The sequence below is a fragment of the Plodia interpunctella genome, chromosome 14 (assembly GCF_027563975.2).
Source record: "Plodia interpunctella isolate USDA-ARS_2022_Savannah chromosome 14, ilPloInte3.2, whole genome shotgun sequence".
Taxonomy (NCBI): domain Eukaryota; kingdom Metazoa; phylum Arthropoda; class Insecta; order Lepidoptera; family Pyralidae; genus Plodia; species Plodia interpunctella.
The window spans coordinates 4,662,024-4,679,504 of NC_071307.1; the positions used below are offsets into that span (position 1 = coordinate 4,662,024).

Below are 17,481 nucleotides of genomic sequence, written 5' to 3' on the forward strand. Positions count from 1 at the left end.
ATCAAAAAGTGGTGAAACAGGTCCTAAACATCAAATCCGCCGAATACTTGTAGTTTAATGGGTTCTGGGAAAAGATATGCATTGGGCATTTTGAACATAGTAATATTATTTTGCAGCTTGGACGAGAAATACGAGCGCTGGAGCGGGTCCCGCGTGGTGGCGGAGGCGCCGGACCGCTCGCGGCTGCGGCACCGGCTGCTCGAGGTGGACATCAACGAGGTGAAGCCCTCCGAGGTGGTGCGCTCGCTGCTGGCCAAGCGCTCCGTGTTCGACGAGGACTCCGAGCGGCTCGAGGGCGCGCGCGCGCCCAGCCCCGGCGCGCGCGCGCCCGCGCCGCCGCCCGCCGACGCCGAGCGCCCCTCCGACCCACGTCTGCACCGCCAGCCCCCGCCGCCGCCTCCGCCCCCGCCTCTACTCGACTTCAGAATGGAACACCGAATCCGTCCCCGAACACCCTCGACGGACCGATCCCAGCCGGACGTCAGGTCGCCCAGAATAGATGGCGAGCTCGATGCCGACTCGAGGGGACTTCTCGAGAGAAGGAGACGAGATTCGCTCGTTCACAAACATAGCGCTGAATTTGGAAACGACAAAGAGAGCGCCGATACGTCCGACCGACCCGATTCGGACCCCCGATACGGTGTAACTCCTGTTAGAGAAAGAAGTATAACCAAGGATAATTTTGCCCCTCTAGATAGACGACAGGTAGAAAGAACTAAAGACAATACTAATAATGATAGGATGTTGAATGACCTTTTTGAAAGTAAACCCGAAAAAGATTTGGATACCTCCGTTGTTGATCAATGTGAAGAAAACATTGCTCGTGATATTGCAGACATTTTATTGAAGCAAGAAAAAGAGGATGTCAAAATTGATTCTTCTGAAGAACAAAGTTTAAGATCCAGTGATGAGAACACCATTCAATCAGATACTGATAAACCAATCTCTAATGATGGTAGCTGTGATAGTGGAAATAAATTAGAAACAAGTAATAAGGTGAACTTTGAAGTTGAAGTATGTAAAGATGTATTAGCCCAAAGTAATATCAATGACTATTTGGAATCAGAATCAATACAAAACCACTTAAGTGCTTCAGAATTGGCAAAGATAACTAAAGAGGTGGTTTCGGAGTTAGTTTCTCAAGAACATAATAAAGTTGGAGACAAAAACGTAAAAGAGAGATTCAATCAAAGTGTTATCATAGATTCTGTGCATTCAAGTAACAAGTCGGAAAAAGAAAATATTGAATTTGAAAAAACTTATGAAAGTGAAAAATTTTGTACCAATACCACTCATTTTTTCTCAGAGAAAAAGCTAATAGATGCCGAAAAACGCGCAGAAGATCGTATCAAGTATGAGCGTGACAAATTAAAACATAGTAAAGATCGAGCAGAGAAAGATTCGCATGACAAAGATAAATCGAAAAGTAATAGAGTCGATAAAGAAACAAAAGTGGACAGAAATGATAGAGATAAAAAGACCAAAGAAGCGGTACATACGGAAAAGGCTCATTGGGATAAATCCAGGGCTGATTCCGAAAAAGGAGCTCATAAAGATAGACATGACCGAGAAAATGAACGATCAAAACACACAGATGAAAAGTCTTCGCGACATGACCATCATCATCGTAAGGATAAACAAGATAAAGATAAAAGAAAGGATTCAACTGATTCAGATGCAAAAGTAAAGAAAGATGATAAACATAAACATGATAAGTCAAAAAAGGACTCACATGATTCTAAACGTGACAGTAAAAAAGATTCTGATTTAGTCAAATCTAGAAAGTCTTCCAGAGATGAAATATCTAGGGATCTATGTCGCAAGGATTCGACTGATTCCTCCACGTCTAGAGCATCTCATGACTCCGTAAAAGTTAAAGAAGAAGTTAACGATCTTAAAGAAATAAAACTAGAACCGAAAGTAACTCTCAAACACTATGATTTATTCTGCAAACAAGAGGTAAAAGATTCGTTACTAACAGCTGCTGATATTAATTCTCTAATAAAAGCTGAAGTGAAAGAAAATCGTGAAAATTCTGATCATGTCCATGTGAAGAATAAAAATGAAAATCATTTGGACTTAGTCAAACCCAAAGCAGAAGTCCCTGAAAAACAGAGACATTATTCTGTGGATTCGCCAACTATTGATGCGAAACGTAAGGAACGTTTAAATTCTTGTTCAAGTTTACCACCAAATATTGGATTCAAAAGAAGAATGTCTTCTCAAGACAGTTTAGATTCCGTGTATGAAGATATCAAAAAGTCAAAGAATGAAGCAAAGTCGATAGAGCGGCGAGATTCAAAGGACTCCAAAAATTCATCAAATCACATAGACTCCAAACATAAAACGACCAAGTTTAATAAGGGTCATTTTGCCAAATTAATTGAAAGTAAAACAAAAGATGATAAAAAGAATCAGGTTAAACCACCTGACGAGGTTTATGATGTAAGGTTAAAAGAAGACATGAAAGATCAAGCAACCAAAATTCCATCTGAAAAAACAAAGGCTTTGAAAAAGAGTCCAAAAATTAACCACCACGATGAAAAAGTCAGTACGGAATCATCATCCGAAAGTTTACATAATGATCTAGACTTCCTTGCTACCCTAGAACTGAGGTCCAGTGAGGAAGATGAAAAGCAAAGAGCGTTAAGGAAAGAGATGAAGGAAAAGAAACGAATTCAACAATTGCAACAAATACAAGCGCTTCAAATGCAACAGGATGCTTTACATCAAGCAGAACTTAACAAATCTAAAGACGAAAAGAAACAAAAACATGATGAGAAAAAGAAAGAGGCTGCTCGTGAGAAGCGCATGTCTATTGAGAGGAAAAGCAGAGAAGACAAGAATGACCTCAATAAACGAAAGAACAGGAAGCAACTTAGCACAGATAGTTCTGATTCAGATGAACCTAAAAAACATTCAATCTTTGATATAGTTGATGACGGACCTACTTATATCTCCATGTATGATAAAGTTAAGGCTCGTTCTTGTAAAAATATGCAAAAGCAAGAAGAAGAAAAACGGCAAGAAAAAATTAAAGCTAAATTTAGTCAGCTTAAACAAAGCAGAGCAAAACGTGAAGAGAAGAAAAGATCTAGTTGGGATGAAGATAGTGATTCTGAACAAGACAGGAAAAAGACACACAAATCATCAGTGGATAGTTCCACAGATGATGACCATTTGATGATGCGTAATAAAAAACGAGACAAATTCCGTCGCACAAGCTTTGATTTTGATCGTCTCAAATCTAATGATTATTTCAGTGTTATTAGCAATGAAGAAGATTCAAGGAATAAGTTGTCTCGTAAAAATTCTAGAACTCGTATTATGTCTGATACATCTGATGATGAAATATCAAATAAAAGAAGTATTAGTAAAAGTCCAACATTTATTACTAACATCAAAAAAGAGATTATATCTGATTCGGAATCGTCAATGAGAGCAAAGGATGACATTATACACCTAAAATCAGCCTGTGATGATAAAATTAAAAGAAACTCCTTAATTAATTTATTTGGTAAGAGTGACAGTGACGACAGTAAAGTAAAATCCAGTATGGACACTGATTTGGAATATAAGCACAACTTTGGTAAATCTATTCCCAACGATTTTTCGTCAGAGAGCGAATCTATGTCTACAAACAGAAACTCTTCAGAGATTCGTAAAAAGCATAAAAGAAAACTAAAGAAACATAAATCTTCATTATCTGATGATGAAAGTAAATTACCTGAAAACATGGAAGGAAGTGAAACAAAATCTAAGAATTCTGATAAGGTACGGCGCCATAGCAATAAGAAAGAAAAAAGGAAAGATAAAATCCGTGATAGCGTGGATACTGATGACACCCGTGAAGACAAAAATCGAATGAAAAAAGAGAAGAAATCCACAAACAGTAGTTTTGAATTTTCTCTAGAGCCCGTGTCTAAGAAGGAAGGTAAAATGGAGGATATTTTTGGTCCTTTGTCAGACGAATCTGATAAAGAGGGAAGAGCACCACAACCAACAATAAACCACAACAATAAATTAGATTATTCTCATAGCTTTGAACAATACAGTGCCTCTAGTGATCAACTACCCTCATTAACAAATTGCGATGATAGCAAATTTAAAGAGAGAGACGAAAATAAACGGAAAAAAGAGAAAAGAAGAAGAGATAAACGATATCTTTTGAAGGAAGATGAAAATAGCTTAGACGTAGACGCAGTAAGTAAAGCTATTGAAGCAAGATTGATAGAAGATACAATATCCGATGATGAGAATAGATTAGACACCCTGGACATAAAACGTAATGATATAAATGAGTACACATATAAAAATGACATTTCCGAAAATACAAAGACAAATAACAAGCACATTGAGAAAATGAAAAAAGATAGTAGAGAAAAAAAGAAGAAAAAGAAAAGAAGCAGAGAACAACGACAGAGTCGGAAAGAACATCATCATTATCATCACCATCATGATAAAGTGGATAAGGCCAATGTTATGCTTGAAAAACCCCTTATTGAAATATCTAACAAAACTTTGCTTCTAGACATACCTCTTCCAAATGAAGCTCAGCCAGAACGAGTGGCCGATAAATCTGATGATTGTAAATCGCTTTCAGAGTCTCCAAGTCTTCCGAGACTTACAGAGAGTCCGCCAACCACCATAATCTTGGATAAAGATACAGATTCTCAAGATGTAGATCCTAGCTCACCAGGGGTCATATCAATTGAGTCTAGCATTGATAGTGAGTACTTAGGAAAGAAAGTTGAAGTTGATGATATCCCAATGCCCGCCCCACTTGAATGTGATATTAGCGAAGTGCCCTTACCGAGTGGTGATCCCATAACCATTACTTCAGATCAAAGCAATAAAGAACCGACGTCTTTTCCTTCAACATTGATTGATGATGTTGATAACAGTGAAACTGCTGTGCGTAGTATATCAAACTTATCTGATGCAAACATTAACATCGAGAAAATAGAAGCTCCTTTAAAATCGGATAAAAAAATTGAAGAAAAACCAAGAGCTATAATTTCTCAAGAAGAGACAGCAGATGCAGTTGCGGCCCTCTTAGGCGAAAGCTTTGGAGGAAAAGTTGATTCTTTTCCAGATTATGAACAAGTTGAAACCAATGTCGCGCATGAAACAGAAATTGAAAGTGTTGCCATCGAAAATGAAAATATACCTGAAGAAGATGCTGAAGAGATGAGACAAGCTGTTCAGAATCTAAACGCAAGCGAAATGGAAATGAAACCAGACACACCAGTATCTGACAGCGACCTTTTACTTATTGACACAGATACTGAGGAAGCTGACGACACTCCACAGGATGCGATCGAGAGACTACCTATTAATATTATCGCAACGAATCAGACCTTAAATACGACTATAGAACAATCAAAATCTACTGAAATATCAAACATAATAATAGCAAAACCAAAAACAACTGTGGTTAAAGTATTGACATCTGAAGGTAATGAATCAAATCTAAAAGTTAGTGATCCAGATTATAAGATCCAATTAGCCAAACGAGATAATACTCACCAAGCAACATCAACAGCGACTCCAGTGATAACATCGTGGACTTTAAGTAGTAATAAATTGGAACCTCATCATGTCTTGAATATTCCTAACCAGATCATAGGTAGAGAAAAATCTGAAGTAAAGCCAACACATATTACAGCAAATATTGTTCAAATAAAAGCTCCATCAACTCAAAATATGCAAGTGAACAGTACTTTGAGACCTATAATTTCGCCTGCGCGAGTTAGTGCACCGTATCAAGTCATAAATCAAATGATTAGGCCGCAAGCATCTAACATGCAGCCTCCGACGATAAAAATACCAGAGCAGCATATCATATATCAAAAGTCACCTGGTATTGTAATATCTCCTCGAACTACCAATGATCCAAGATTACAAAGTCCGAAATCAACGACGCAGAGTGAAGGTTTGCTTTCACCACGATTAACTAACATGGCCATATTGAGTACTCCACAAAGTTTAAATTCTGTTGGAATGGGTTCCCCAAACATGCCACAAAGATCTCCTGGACAAGTTACAGTGGTAAGAATGCAACAACCGCCCTTGAGCCCCATCCCAGCAATACATTTACCACACAGTGCCAGAACTATGGTTTCCCCAAGTAGACCAAATTCAGTGCTGGTTCAAACACAAGGAGCGCCGATACATTTCAATAGATTGCCTGTGACTCCAGTCTTAGCACCTATTTCAAAACAAATAAATGTAAGTAGCATAGTTCAACAGAATAAAGGAATTACTGTGAATACTTCACCAACCATCCATCAGCCCAAAATAATGACTTCAGCAGATATCAGGAAAACTGACACAAGGAATACATCTGAAAGCGTAAATGAACCATCGAAAATAATACTGTCTCCGACAAGTTTGCAGCAGAGTTCTAATCCTACATTAATGGCTCAAAATCGTCTAATATCTATGCAAAATGCAATGCATTTAGCTAATAAAGTTCTAATTAACAATATGAATTCCTTGAATGAGAAGAGGGAAAATCAAAAGTCGGATCAACATAGTCATTTACCTTTTGCCCCCACGCCCATTATACACGTAGCTGGCGTGAATCATTCGACGGCATCTATCATTCAAAGTGGATCAAAACCAGTGATGTGCACAATTCAGGAGCCTAATACCATTAATCGAAGTCAAAATTCCAACGTCATTCATACGTTAAATTCTCCGAGACTGCTTACAACTACACCTATAAGTAAAGTCATTCAAATAGATGCTGCCAGTAAGGGAGGACCGCCGTCTGTTTTATCGATGGCAGCTATTAGATCTCCAACAGTTTTAACTAGATTGGAGTCATCAAATTCTGTTGCAGTAACAACAACTAGTCTTACTAATGTAGTTATGACTCCTTTACTATTAAAAACTACAAATGCTACTGGAGCTATAAGACTCAATCCTAAAACTGACTCTGAAACAACTGATGGTCATAATCATATCGCACGTGAATCTGATAAAAAAATAGAAGAAAAATCAAATCAGTCGCAATTTATTTTTGAACCTCTGGATAAACATAAGGAAGTAATGTATACGAAGAATATTAAGCCTTTGCCATCCACAGAAATAGTAACTAAATGTGAAACAGACTTTGAAGAACTACTAAAAGATAATACTAATGAAATCAAAGTTACCAATAATCCTGAAAAGAAACTTGAAGTCAACGTAGGTAATGTCACCCTAATAAGTACCAACCTATCAGCATGTCATGAAAGAAAACAGAGTATTGATGAGCCGAAAAAAGAGGTTACTGAAATTAAAACAGAGAGAGCCGTTGAAGATACGAAGGTTGAGCTCAATGTGTCTGACAATAAAGAAGACAGGAAGACTTTAACTGACTCTGACTCCAGTTTAACCGAATCACATGCATCAGATACGAAAATTGCCGAATCTAGTCTAGATTTCACACCTACTCCACCCAAAACTGACCTCTCTGCCAGCAGCAGTTCAGAAAGCAATATCTCCTGTAAAACTTCTCCAGAGGATATAAAAGTAACTGATGTGAAAATTACTTTAGAAACAGAAGACACTAATGTATTTAAAGTAGTAGTTTCAAAAGAATCTGATCAAGAAAATCCCATAAAAAATTTAGATGAGAATGATTCTTGGAGTGCAAAAGACGTAAATATTGATTCTGTAATTAAAAAGGTCGACTCACTTTGCAATGAGAATAATGATGAACACGAAGTAAGTAATAAACACAATTCTACAGTAAAAGAATCCGTTGAACCAGTACAATTTAATTCCAGTTCTGAAAAAATTTCTACCGGAAGTGAAAGTTCTCATTCGGTTGAAACATCTATGGAAAGTGTTAATGAAACTCACAACGACGAATTAAATACAGGGAGGAATACTACTGTTAGCAAAAGAGGTGGGCGTAGTGTCAGGGGAAAGAAGTCTGATAAAAATCAGGATCGAGTGCAAACTCGACAAATAGCCAAGCCGCCGAGAGGTGCTACAACAAAGCGTGGAAGAGGCCGTGCAAAAGTTGATAAGAAAGTGAAAAATTTCGTTAATAATATCGCTAATAATATTCCTGGCGATGTGTACGATTTCCACGAAGATTCTGGTGATGAGACTTCAACATCACCCGCAAAGTCAGAAGCTAGACCGAGACTTATATTGACTATAAAAAGTCCCCAGTCCGGTCTCACGAACGTGACATCTTCTCTTATAATAAAAGATCAGCCCAAAGTGAACGAAAAAATCAACAAAGAAGAAAAGCCGGAAGATTTCATCTCTCCGTCACCGAACACTCGTAAATCGAGAAGACTCCAAGAAAAAGACGTTCAACGGACCACCGTAGATGACGTTATAGACGATGTCGTTAAAGGGCCAAAGAACAGGAAGAGGCCAACTCGTCAGGTAGGACCGAAGCCAAATCCAACTCAAGAAAAGTCTGGAACGGATACCAGAAAATCACCGCGAGGCGCAAAGAGGGTCAGAGAGAGGAGTTTATCTGACGCATCTGTGGACAGCGGAGACGAGAAGCTGAAAAAGGAGGATGTCAAGGAGGCGAAAGTGCCGAGGATAGTAGAGCCGGTCGTCGTGCGAGTCGAGCCGGAGCCGCCGGCGGTCCCTGCACCGGCGCCGGTGCCAGTACCGGTTTCGGTTCCAGCACCGGCACCCAAGGTGAATCCGACGCCTATTATGAAGCCTCCGAAGAAGATGATATCAGAGATCAGCGCCAAGTTGGCGTCAGCGTTCGAAGCGGCGGCGGCCGCGGGTCCGCCGCCAGTGGAGGACAAGCCGGTAGTGCTGCCGCTGCGCGCGCGGGCCCTGCCGCCGGTGGAGCAAGCGCGGCTGGTGGAGGGAGCGGGCGCACTGCTGCCCGTGGGCACGGACGCGGACGCCCGGGTGCAGTCGCCGGCGCTGCCGCATCGCCCGCCCTCTACACATCGTCCCGCCGACAGAGCTACACCTGTTCTAATCAGGTACATACATTTATTCCAAATGTATAGTATATAACTAACATCTTATAATCATAACATCGTATGTATTTTTTTAGATTCGCACTTGAAGTTCATTTTCTAAATCTTTTCTAAATCTTATAATAATATAATCTATTTAAGACGCCATATGTTATCAGATCCTCGGTGTTCCTGAGAAGAAACACTGATATCTCATGTCTAATCAGAAATTAAAAACATTTCTTTTTGTAATCAAAACATTTTATTAAAGTATATTATTAATGTATTTATTATTCGTGTATCAGAGGCGGAGAGGGTGAAGGTGGCTTGGGTCCGGCCGTGTTGGGCGTAGGCGTGGGCGGCGTGGGGCTGGGCGCGGAGCCGGGCGGGGCGGGCGCGCGCTACCGCGGCGCGTACGCCGGGCCCGCCAGCCTGCCACGCGGCGCCCATCACCCGCCGCACCCGCCGCCGCACTCGCAACACCCGCCGCCGCACGCCAAGCAACTGCCGCACCACCAACCGCATCCTGGTCAGTTACATTTTTACTTCATTCCATATTCTACTGGTGTACTAAATGTCATTGATGTCTGTCCACTCCATTTTACGCGATTCGATAACACTCCATCCTTACTCACATCCAAACTTTCGCATTTATATTAGTAAGAGTGTCTGTCATATCGTCCTTTTAAGCAATCCGAAACAAGAAAACTTAGATAGTTTTATCTACGCACTTCGCATCACGGCACTTTCGAGAATGTACAATTTTATTTCTAATTAGCTGTATACTAGTAGTTGCTTGCATCTAGTTATTTTATAAACAAATATTAATTATGATCGGCTGATATTTTTAAGGGAATTCGGTACGCACATTTTATTAACACAAGGCAATGGCGAAGTTGTTGTGCTACATAAGTTCATACCTTGAAAACAAACTTTGAAAATAAAATTATTACTAATTTTATAAACTTTCGCGTTTCATTATTAATTGCTTAATACGGGTATTTAACATCCGAAGTATAAAAGACACGTGCGCGTGGATCTGTTTTAACTGAATTACTAATTTAATGTTTCGATTTCAGGAAATGCGTCTCGCGTTACACTGACAAGTGTGCCAAACATCAGCCCTCAAGGACAATTAGCAATGGTGAGTTATATAATATGCTACATTTACATTTTGTGTACCCTTTTCTAATGAGAATAAAGACTATATCATTGTAATTCTGTTCATGCCATCCGGATAGTCGGCAGATTTAGTTAGAAGTCCGCCACCAGCCCACCAACAGACTTCTCCAGTCACCTCGGTCTATCACAACGTAATTAAACCTTTCTCTTTACATAACTCCATTTATAATATATTGTGAAAAATATTTATTTATCGCACTTACATTGTTATGGTATAGTAAATTTAACTTATGTAGATTAGTATCAGAACGAAAATATGGACAATGATCTGTTACTTTGCATATATTGTGCTTCAACTAGCAACTAGCAGGCACTTTAACATTTATTTAACAGATTATTGTCAATTCCTTCACTACTTATATTTAGAAATTGCGTAGTAAAAATAGATAGATATTATTTGATAATAGATCTAAAAAATCTTAAGTAGTGCTTTTATTTTATCGACCGAGATAATTACTTTATTTACTTATCTATACCAGTAATGCTCGCAAATTTAGATTTTAGAATTAAAGTTATTATTATTAAAGTTAGTTATAGCTCAACATATGTTCGTTACAATGACTTCAGAGTATGTTGTGACGAGATGTGCTGTGATTTTAAATATTCATGATATTTCCAGGGCGACGGAATGTACCCGCACTTCTCACATCAGCACTACCAGATGTACCAGCAACACTTCCGAGCCACACAGCACGACAGTCGGACCACACCTTCACCATATACAAGGTTACTTATTTTATTGTACATATGTCCTTTTTACAATTTTGTTGCCGTTCGTGCTTTAGCACGAACGCCGCCAATATATATTAACAGTATAAGCCGCGCCAATAAAGAATCAAATCTAACATGGCGACTAAGTATCATGGTAGGGTTAGCATTACTGATGAAAAAAATTCGGAAATTTTTCTATTTTGGTGGAAATTTTTTCGGATACTTCGATATTTTTCCATTTTATGAGCAAACATATTTTTTAAGCAATTAATATTCTAGCATGGAAAACCTATTAGTTTCAAGCTTGTTAAGAGATGCATAAGTGTGTAGAATAGGTACATAGGTGTAAAAAGAAAACAATTCTTTGAGCGATACATTATTATTTATCAAAATAGTACAATTAGTTTTGAGACGTTGATGGCCCTTCACCGGGGTCATCGTAGTCAATCTCTTCGATCCCAGACATCTCACTGTCCTTTTGCTATCGCTCCAAATTTTTTTCTTCTTGGAAGTATTTGATGACGTTATAAACAATTTCACGTGCATTGCTTCGAAGAACCTTGCCTCGTTTTCGAGAAGTCATTATAATAACCACGTATCAACACGCCCGGCACTTAAAAGTTGGGTTAGGAATTTGGAAACAAACAGAGCACGTCGTAGCAGCGCAAGAGCAAAACCAGACTGATTATTTTTTTTTTGTATACGGTACGCCCGTGTGTGAGTAAAGACAGCAATAGCGTGCGAGTGAGAGAGAATGATGAGCGACGCCATTTATGATTCGTTTCTTTATTGGCGCGGCTTATACAAATACATTAATGTTGCGATGGAACTATCTTACAAAATGTCATTAAAATTTTGTCACTCAAAATGCATTGTTGAATGAATTTAGACCGGAAAACAAATTTAAAGTCCATTGTGTTCTATAAATATCAACTTTTGTTTTCATTGATGTATAAATAATATGTGTATTGTTGCAGGAGTTTGGAAGCGGAGGGCTGCGAGGCGCCGACGCCGCCGCTGGAGCTGCGACGCCCGCCGTCCGCGCGCGTGCCCCGCCCCGCGCACTCCCCCGCGCCGCCCCCCGCCGACCGCCTTATCAGTGAGTTGCTGTTTATGGTATTATTTGTATTATCATAATAACATGTTCTTTGTTCAAATGATACTAATCTGATGCAAACCGGAGTGTGGCCACCTCAATCCACGCTTGAATGTTTTTGGGATAAATTTAACGTCATCAAACAATATGCTTCTGTGAGAGTTATTAGAGGGATTAGTAATCTGTGGGATATTAAAAATTTTTAAAAGCAGTTTTCTTGGCAAAGAAATAATATATAATTTGAAGTTTATGCGACCACTGAAAATAAACGCGTTTAGTTTAGAAATGTTGTGAAATTGACGTTCTAAAAAGAAATATCTTGTCGTTACTGTATAAATTGATAGCGATAGTTTGTATCTATAATGTAGTTTTAGACTCGATGGGGCAGTTTTATTTCGGTTCACTCTAGAAAAAAGTTAGTACGTAATATTTAATTTATTTATAGATCGGTACTAAGTTGTGAGTATTAATAGCTTCATGTTTTGTGGTAGTGTATGCCGTGGGTGCGGGTGCAGGCGTGGGCGTGATGCGCGGCGGCGGGGGCGGCGGGGGCGGCGGGGGCGGCGGCGGCGCGCGGTCGCCGCCGCCTGCGCACGCGGGCACGCGGCCGCCGCCCGGGCCCGCGCTGTCGGGACTGCCGCCCGCGCCGCCCGGGCCCCAGGGCCCGCCGCACGCCTCGCAGGTGCCGCGCGAGGCTGACTCCCTGCAGATGTTATTGAGAGTAAGTCATATCATTTTTCTATTCGCGGTATTTGTAAAACGAACTCGTCTCGTCGGTATTAAACCATGGTCAGGCATATGACCTTTGTAGCATTATGGTCACAATGCCGGATTGCTACACTAGAGGTCTATCCCAAGTCATAATGGAGAATTATATTTTTGATCTGGGTCTTTCGATTTGGATATTTATTTGTATATGTTATTTAAATATTGTCACAAAACGCTAGTGTCGAACTTTAGGGTCAAACTGTATTATTTGTTTATATATACTTCGTTATTTATATTATTTAAAGTCCTAAGTTTTATTACATATTTTTTTAATGGAGAATATAATCTGTAATGTTATTTTCTTTTAATAATGAACTGGTACGTTACTAATAGCTAATAAACACTTTACTTGGCATTAGCAAATACGTGAATGATGGTCTTATTGTGATCTCTCCGTACAGCGTTACCCGGTGATGTGGCAAGGGCTGCTGGCGCTGAAGAACGACAGCGCGGCCGTGCAGATGCACTTCGTGGGCGGCAACCCCGGCGTGGCGGGCGACACGCTGCCGCGCCTCGCCGACGGCTCCACGCCGCTGCTGCGCATCGCGCAGCGCATGCGCCTCGAGCCCGCGCAGCTCGACCAGGTCCACCGCAAGATGAAGGTAATGTCGCAATACATACTTCCGTACTAATAATAATAATGCAAAGATATCGGTTTTATCGGGTTTAAGCTATCGGTCTATGACATTTTCACGGATAAACCGCTTGGCTGATTTTGATTCAACGATGAAACGAGACTTAGCGAACCAATTACATTACGCCATTGTGACGCAACGACAACCACACGGCAATGTCATTGGTTCGCTGCATCTCGCTTCAAATCGATTCGATGGTGAGAAGTGAAATGCTAACCCGCACTAAACCCCTCAGATTATATGAGCCGAGATTAAACTTAGGCTACCGCGGGCAGAACTAAGGCCATCAGCTAGTATGTAATAGCTAATTTAAATGGGAAATAGACATGTTTTTTTAATGAGGACAGATCATCTCTCCATGTAACCAGTAACCTAACGGAACCCCGCTCGTCTGCCTCTGCCTCGCGTTTCACTTTTGTTATAGAATAGGTGATAAGTCGTCACCGTTATGATTATTATATATATATTATATTGAAGGGCTCATAACTCAATGTTTAAATAAAAATCTCTTTGTTTTTGCTCGGTGTTTCATACTGATGTTATATTTGTAAGATGGAAAACGAACACTGCATGCTGCTGGCGCTGCCGTGCGGCCGCGACCACATGGACGTGCTGCAGCAGTCCACCAACCTCACGCACGGCTTCATCACCTACCTGCAGCGCAAGCAGGCCGCCGGCATCGTCAACGTGGCTCCTCCCGGACACCACCAGGTATGTTTACCTTACGTTGACTATTAACAATTATTGCTAACTCATTCTTTTGCCTACATTGCTCCATGAATCCGTGATAGTAAACAACTTTTCGTATGGGAGCAACCCGGACATAACAAAAAAATCCGACTTTCCATACAAAATAGAATATTCTTACTTGAGGAAACTGTATGGATCAGTAGATTATTTTTCGTGATATCTGGATTGCTCCCATGTGAAGAGATAATATATGAAAATTTGTGCTAGATTTATTACGCTTGTGATTTTAACTCGATTTAATTTACTTGGATAATTCTTCTCTGCTGGTATATTTGTATGAGCATGCTAGTAATGATAAGACTGTTGTCCGGTAGGCGATGTACACGGTGCACATCTTCCCGTCGTGCGACTTCGCCAACGAGAACCTTAACCGCATCGCGCCCGACCTGATGCACCGCGTGGCCGACATCGCCCATCTCCTCATTGTCATCGCCACCGTCTGAACCACCGCATTATTGACGACACACCCCCGATTGTGACCTGATTCCTAGACGGACGATTAACGACTAATAATTATGCATTGTAAATATTGGCCAGGTTGTGAAACTTTTTTAAATCTTTAATTTTTTTACCTTAGCTATCGGTCCACCTGGTAGACGTCGCGTAGAGACCGAAATCGTTCCATCCTCGACAGAGACGTTTGTAGGAATTGAGTTGGATTACCTCTGAAGTGAAGTGCTTAGTGACGTACGTTAGTTATTTATCGTTAGCGCGTGCGCTGCGGCGCGGGCTGCCTGTAAACTCTCACATTAATAGATAAGCCGTCACTTATTTAAGAGTTAGTTGTAAGTTATAAGCTTATTTGTAAAATACTTTTGTTATAGTCGACTGGGTTCGACATTATTCGGAGTTTAAATTTATAAAAGTATGATTAATAAATGGCAAAGTCAGTTGATAAAAAATATTTTTAGTTTTGGGTTCCGATTAGATGAGTGGCAATCTATCGAGCATTTTTATTGTTAGTGTAAATTGTTATTTTGTTTTAAGCGACTAGGTCTAAAGTAATTTAAAATTTGTAAATACCGAAACTATTCATACTAAAATTCGATTTATTCGCTTAGGTCATTACGGTAGGTATCGGAAAACTCATGATAACTGGGTCGAATGATTACTGTTTATTTGTAAAAATATTATAGTTGAAACTTAAGAAAAACACATGGAAAATAAACTGTGATTCTGACTTTTAAATGTAGACTGTAGTTAGTCTTATTGATCATAAGAGCAGTGCTCGCGGTCAACTCTGAATTTATCTTTGTATTGTGCGACGTCGAGTCATTCCCGTTGCCACCTGAGATAAGTTCGGGGACGCGCGAACACTTCCCGCGGGCACGCACTGTCGCGATGTTCTTAGCGAAATATACGACAATGATGGATTTATTGTATGGGAGAATATGTCAGGATGACACTTTGATATCGGTACATAATAATCATTTTTTTGTAACATTTTTATGATTGTTTCATTTGCACAATTTGAGACTTGTTTTTTTCAACCCAGCGACTACATTTTTGTCCTTCTGTATCTTGCTTTGTACCTTGTAACGGTCTCAATCACTAAATATTATAACAACGTATCTATAGATCACATTGGCATATCTTCAGTAATAGTTTTTTTATTCCGTTTTAGTTAAAAAATTACTACTAATGGGTCATAATTCACAATTAATTGACTGTTAAAAGGTATGAAGCTGTAGAGAAGAAGTGGCGGCCGTAATGGCACTTCTCTTACATACATATCACGAACATAATTTAGTGAAACATAAGTTTCACTAGTGATTGGTCAAGATGTCCCGCTCTCTAGGCGTCCCGCCGCCCGCGCCCCTGTCCCGAGCATGGTGCCACCGTCACATATTCTCGATCCCATCCTCATTAACCGCCAACGCGTCCAGTACATCCGACATTCAGTCACGACATATCCTAAACTACCTGTAACGCCCTTTTTTACGTTTTAATTCAATAGCAATAACTTGTTCGATATCGAAACTAACAATATTGTACTTCTCATAAGCGTCGGTCGCCTGCAGATAGCTTCCGCTCCTGGCGATCCCGTTCCCATAACATGTATACATAGTTAGTTAATTGTGCGACTGTGCTGTCGTACGGATAAACAAAGTACAAAATATTTTATGTATTGTAATTTTATATGTACGATATAGAAGTTAATAGCACAGGTAATATTATGATTATTCTTTTTAAGGTTTAATCTGTAGAGTGTAAAATAATTGTAATGATTGTTTGTCATGTTTCCGTCGCAAACAGTTCTCGACTTGGCTAGGAGGAACACTAACGAACTCGTCACTTCGTCCATTAATTTTAAAAATATAATTTTATTAGCAGACAGATGCCCAATAATGTACACTATATTTATTCTAATTTGAAGTCCTTATGAAGGATCTCAATGTAAATAAGTCTTCATGGAACATAGCAGTACAGTATTTAGACTTGATATTGAAAATTTTATGAGATAAGCAACAAATGAGAATTATAAAAGAAGTATTTATGGTAAAATTGGTATTTACTCATTTTCTTTATTTGTAACATGAATGTAATAATTTTCTCAGCAGGGATCGTGTTTGAACGAAAACTTGCTTAGAAAATAATGCCATTCTTGTATATTATGCTATTAAAATGTCAATTACTAATTAATATTTTCATAAAGTTTTCATGCTCCGTAATTTTGAAATCTAAAATCATGGTTTGTTTCCTCATTGGTGTTAAGTCGTAATAAGTTTTTGCAGACTTACTAGATTTAACAACACGAACTAATGTGAGAAGTATAATATAGTTTTGTTTATTTACTATGTTAAAAGTGGATTCAATAGGAAGTTCCACGTCGAGGTGCCCCCAAGCAGGTTCGTTGAGGGCGTGACGACGTCAGACTTCCATCGTTTACGCCTGTGTGTCATTCTGTTCTCGAAACATATTCTCTGTGGTGATATGAGGATGGAATGGCAAGTGCGTGGTGCGTCCTCCGAGAGCGGTTGTTGCCGTGTGGGAGATGTTAGAGTTTAAATATTTGTAAAAATAACATTTGATCTCAAGTGTGCAGCAAAAGTGAAAGGTAGACTGTTGTCATGCAACTACCGCGCTCGGACGCCGCGCGGCGCCACTATCGTTGGTTTTGATTCAGAGCGTAAGGATATAAAAATATTGTGATCATAATTATATTGTAGTTTTAAAAGCTAGGTTATAGAAATAATTGTATATTTTGTACATATTGAAAATAGTATTGTATCTTACTTCCCTTATCCAAACAACCCAGACTCCTGTGTGTTATGTACCTCCTACCTACCAATACTATTAAAAAAATATTATACAACAAATGTTTTTTATTTCTAATCTCTCTATATATGTACCTACCCAAACATTTACACTGACACATTACACGGAACGAAACGTAAAT

The 17,481-nt window shown here is 39.5% G+C and overlaps 1 protein-coding gene across 5 annotated transcripts in view; it reads left to right on the forward strand.

The window, feature by feature from the left end:
- The window catches only part of LOC128675243 (protein split ends-like), a 75,353-nt gene extending 57,952 nt beyond the window's left edge, over positions 1-17,401 (forward strand). For 3 of the 5 annotated variants that reach the window (XM_053754534.1, XM_053754536.1, XM_053754537.1), the window contains 10 exons: positions 117-8,963; positions 9,245-9,468; positions 10,019-10,083; positions 10,181-10,252; positions 10,741-10,847; positions 11,810-11,931; positions 12,420-12,649; positions 13,098-13,298; positions 13,884-14,042; positions 14,396-17,401. In XM_053754534.1, coding sequence (XP_053610509.1) covers positions 117-8,963; positions 9,245-9,468; positions 10,019-10,083; positions 10,181-10,252; positions 10,741-10,847; positions 11,810-11,931; positions 12,420-12,649; positions 13,098-13,298; positions 13,884-14,042; positions 14,396-14,524 — 10,156 coding nt within the window. In that variant the 3' untranslated portion in view covers positions 14,525-17,401. The remainder of the gene's footprint in view (positions 1-116; positions 8,964-9,244; positions 9,469-10,018; positions 10,084-10,180; positions 10,253-10,740; positions 10,848-11,809; positions 11,932-12,419; positions 12,650-13,097; positions 13,299-13,883; positions 14,043-14,395) is intronic. The other 2 variants (XM_053754538.1, XM_053754535.2) reach the window with 1 other exon arrangement.
- The last annotated feature ends 80 nt before the right edge of the window (positions 17,402-17,481 follow it).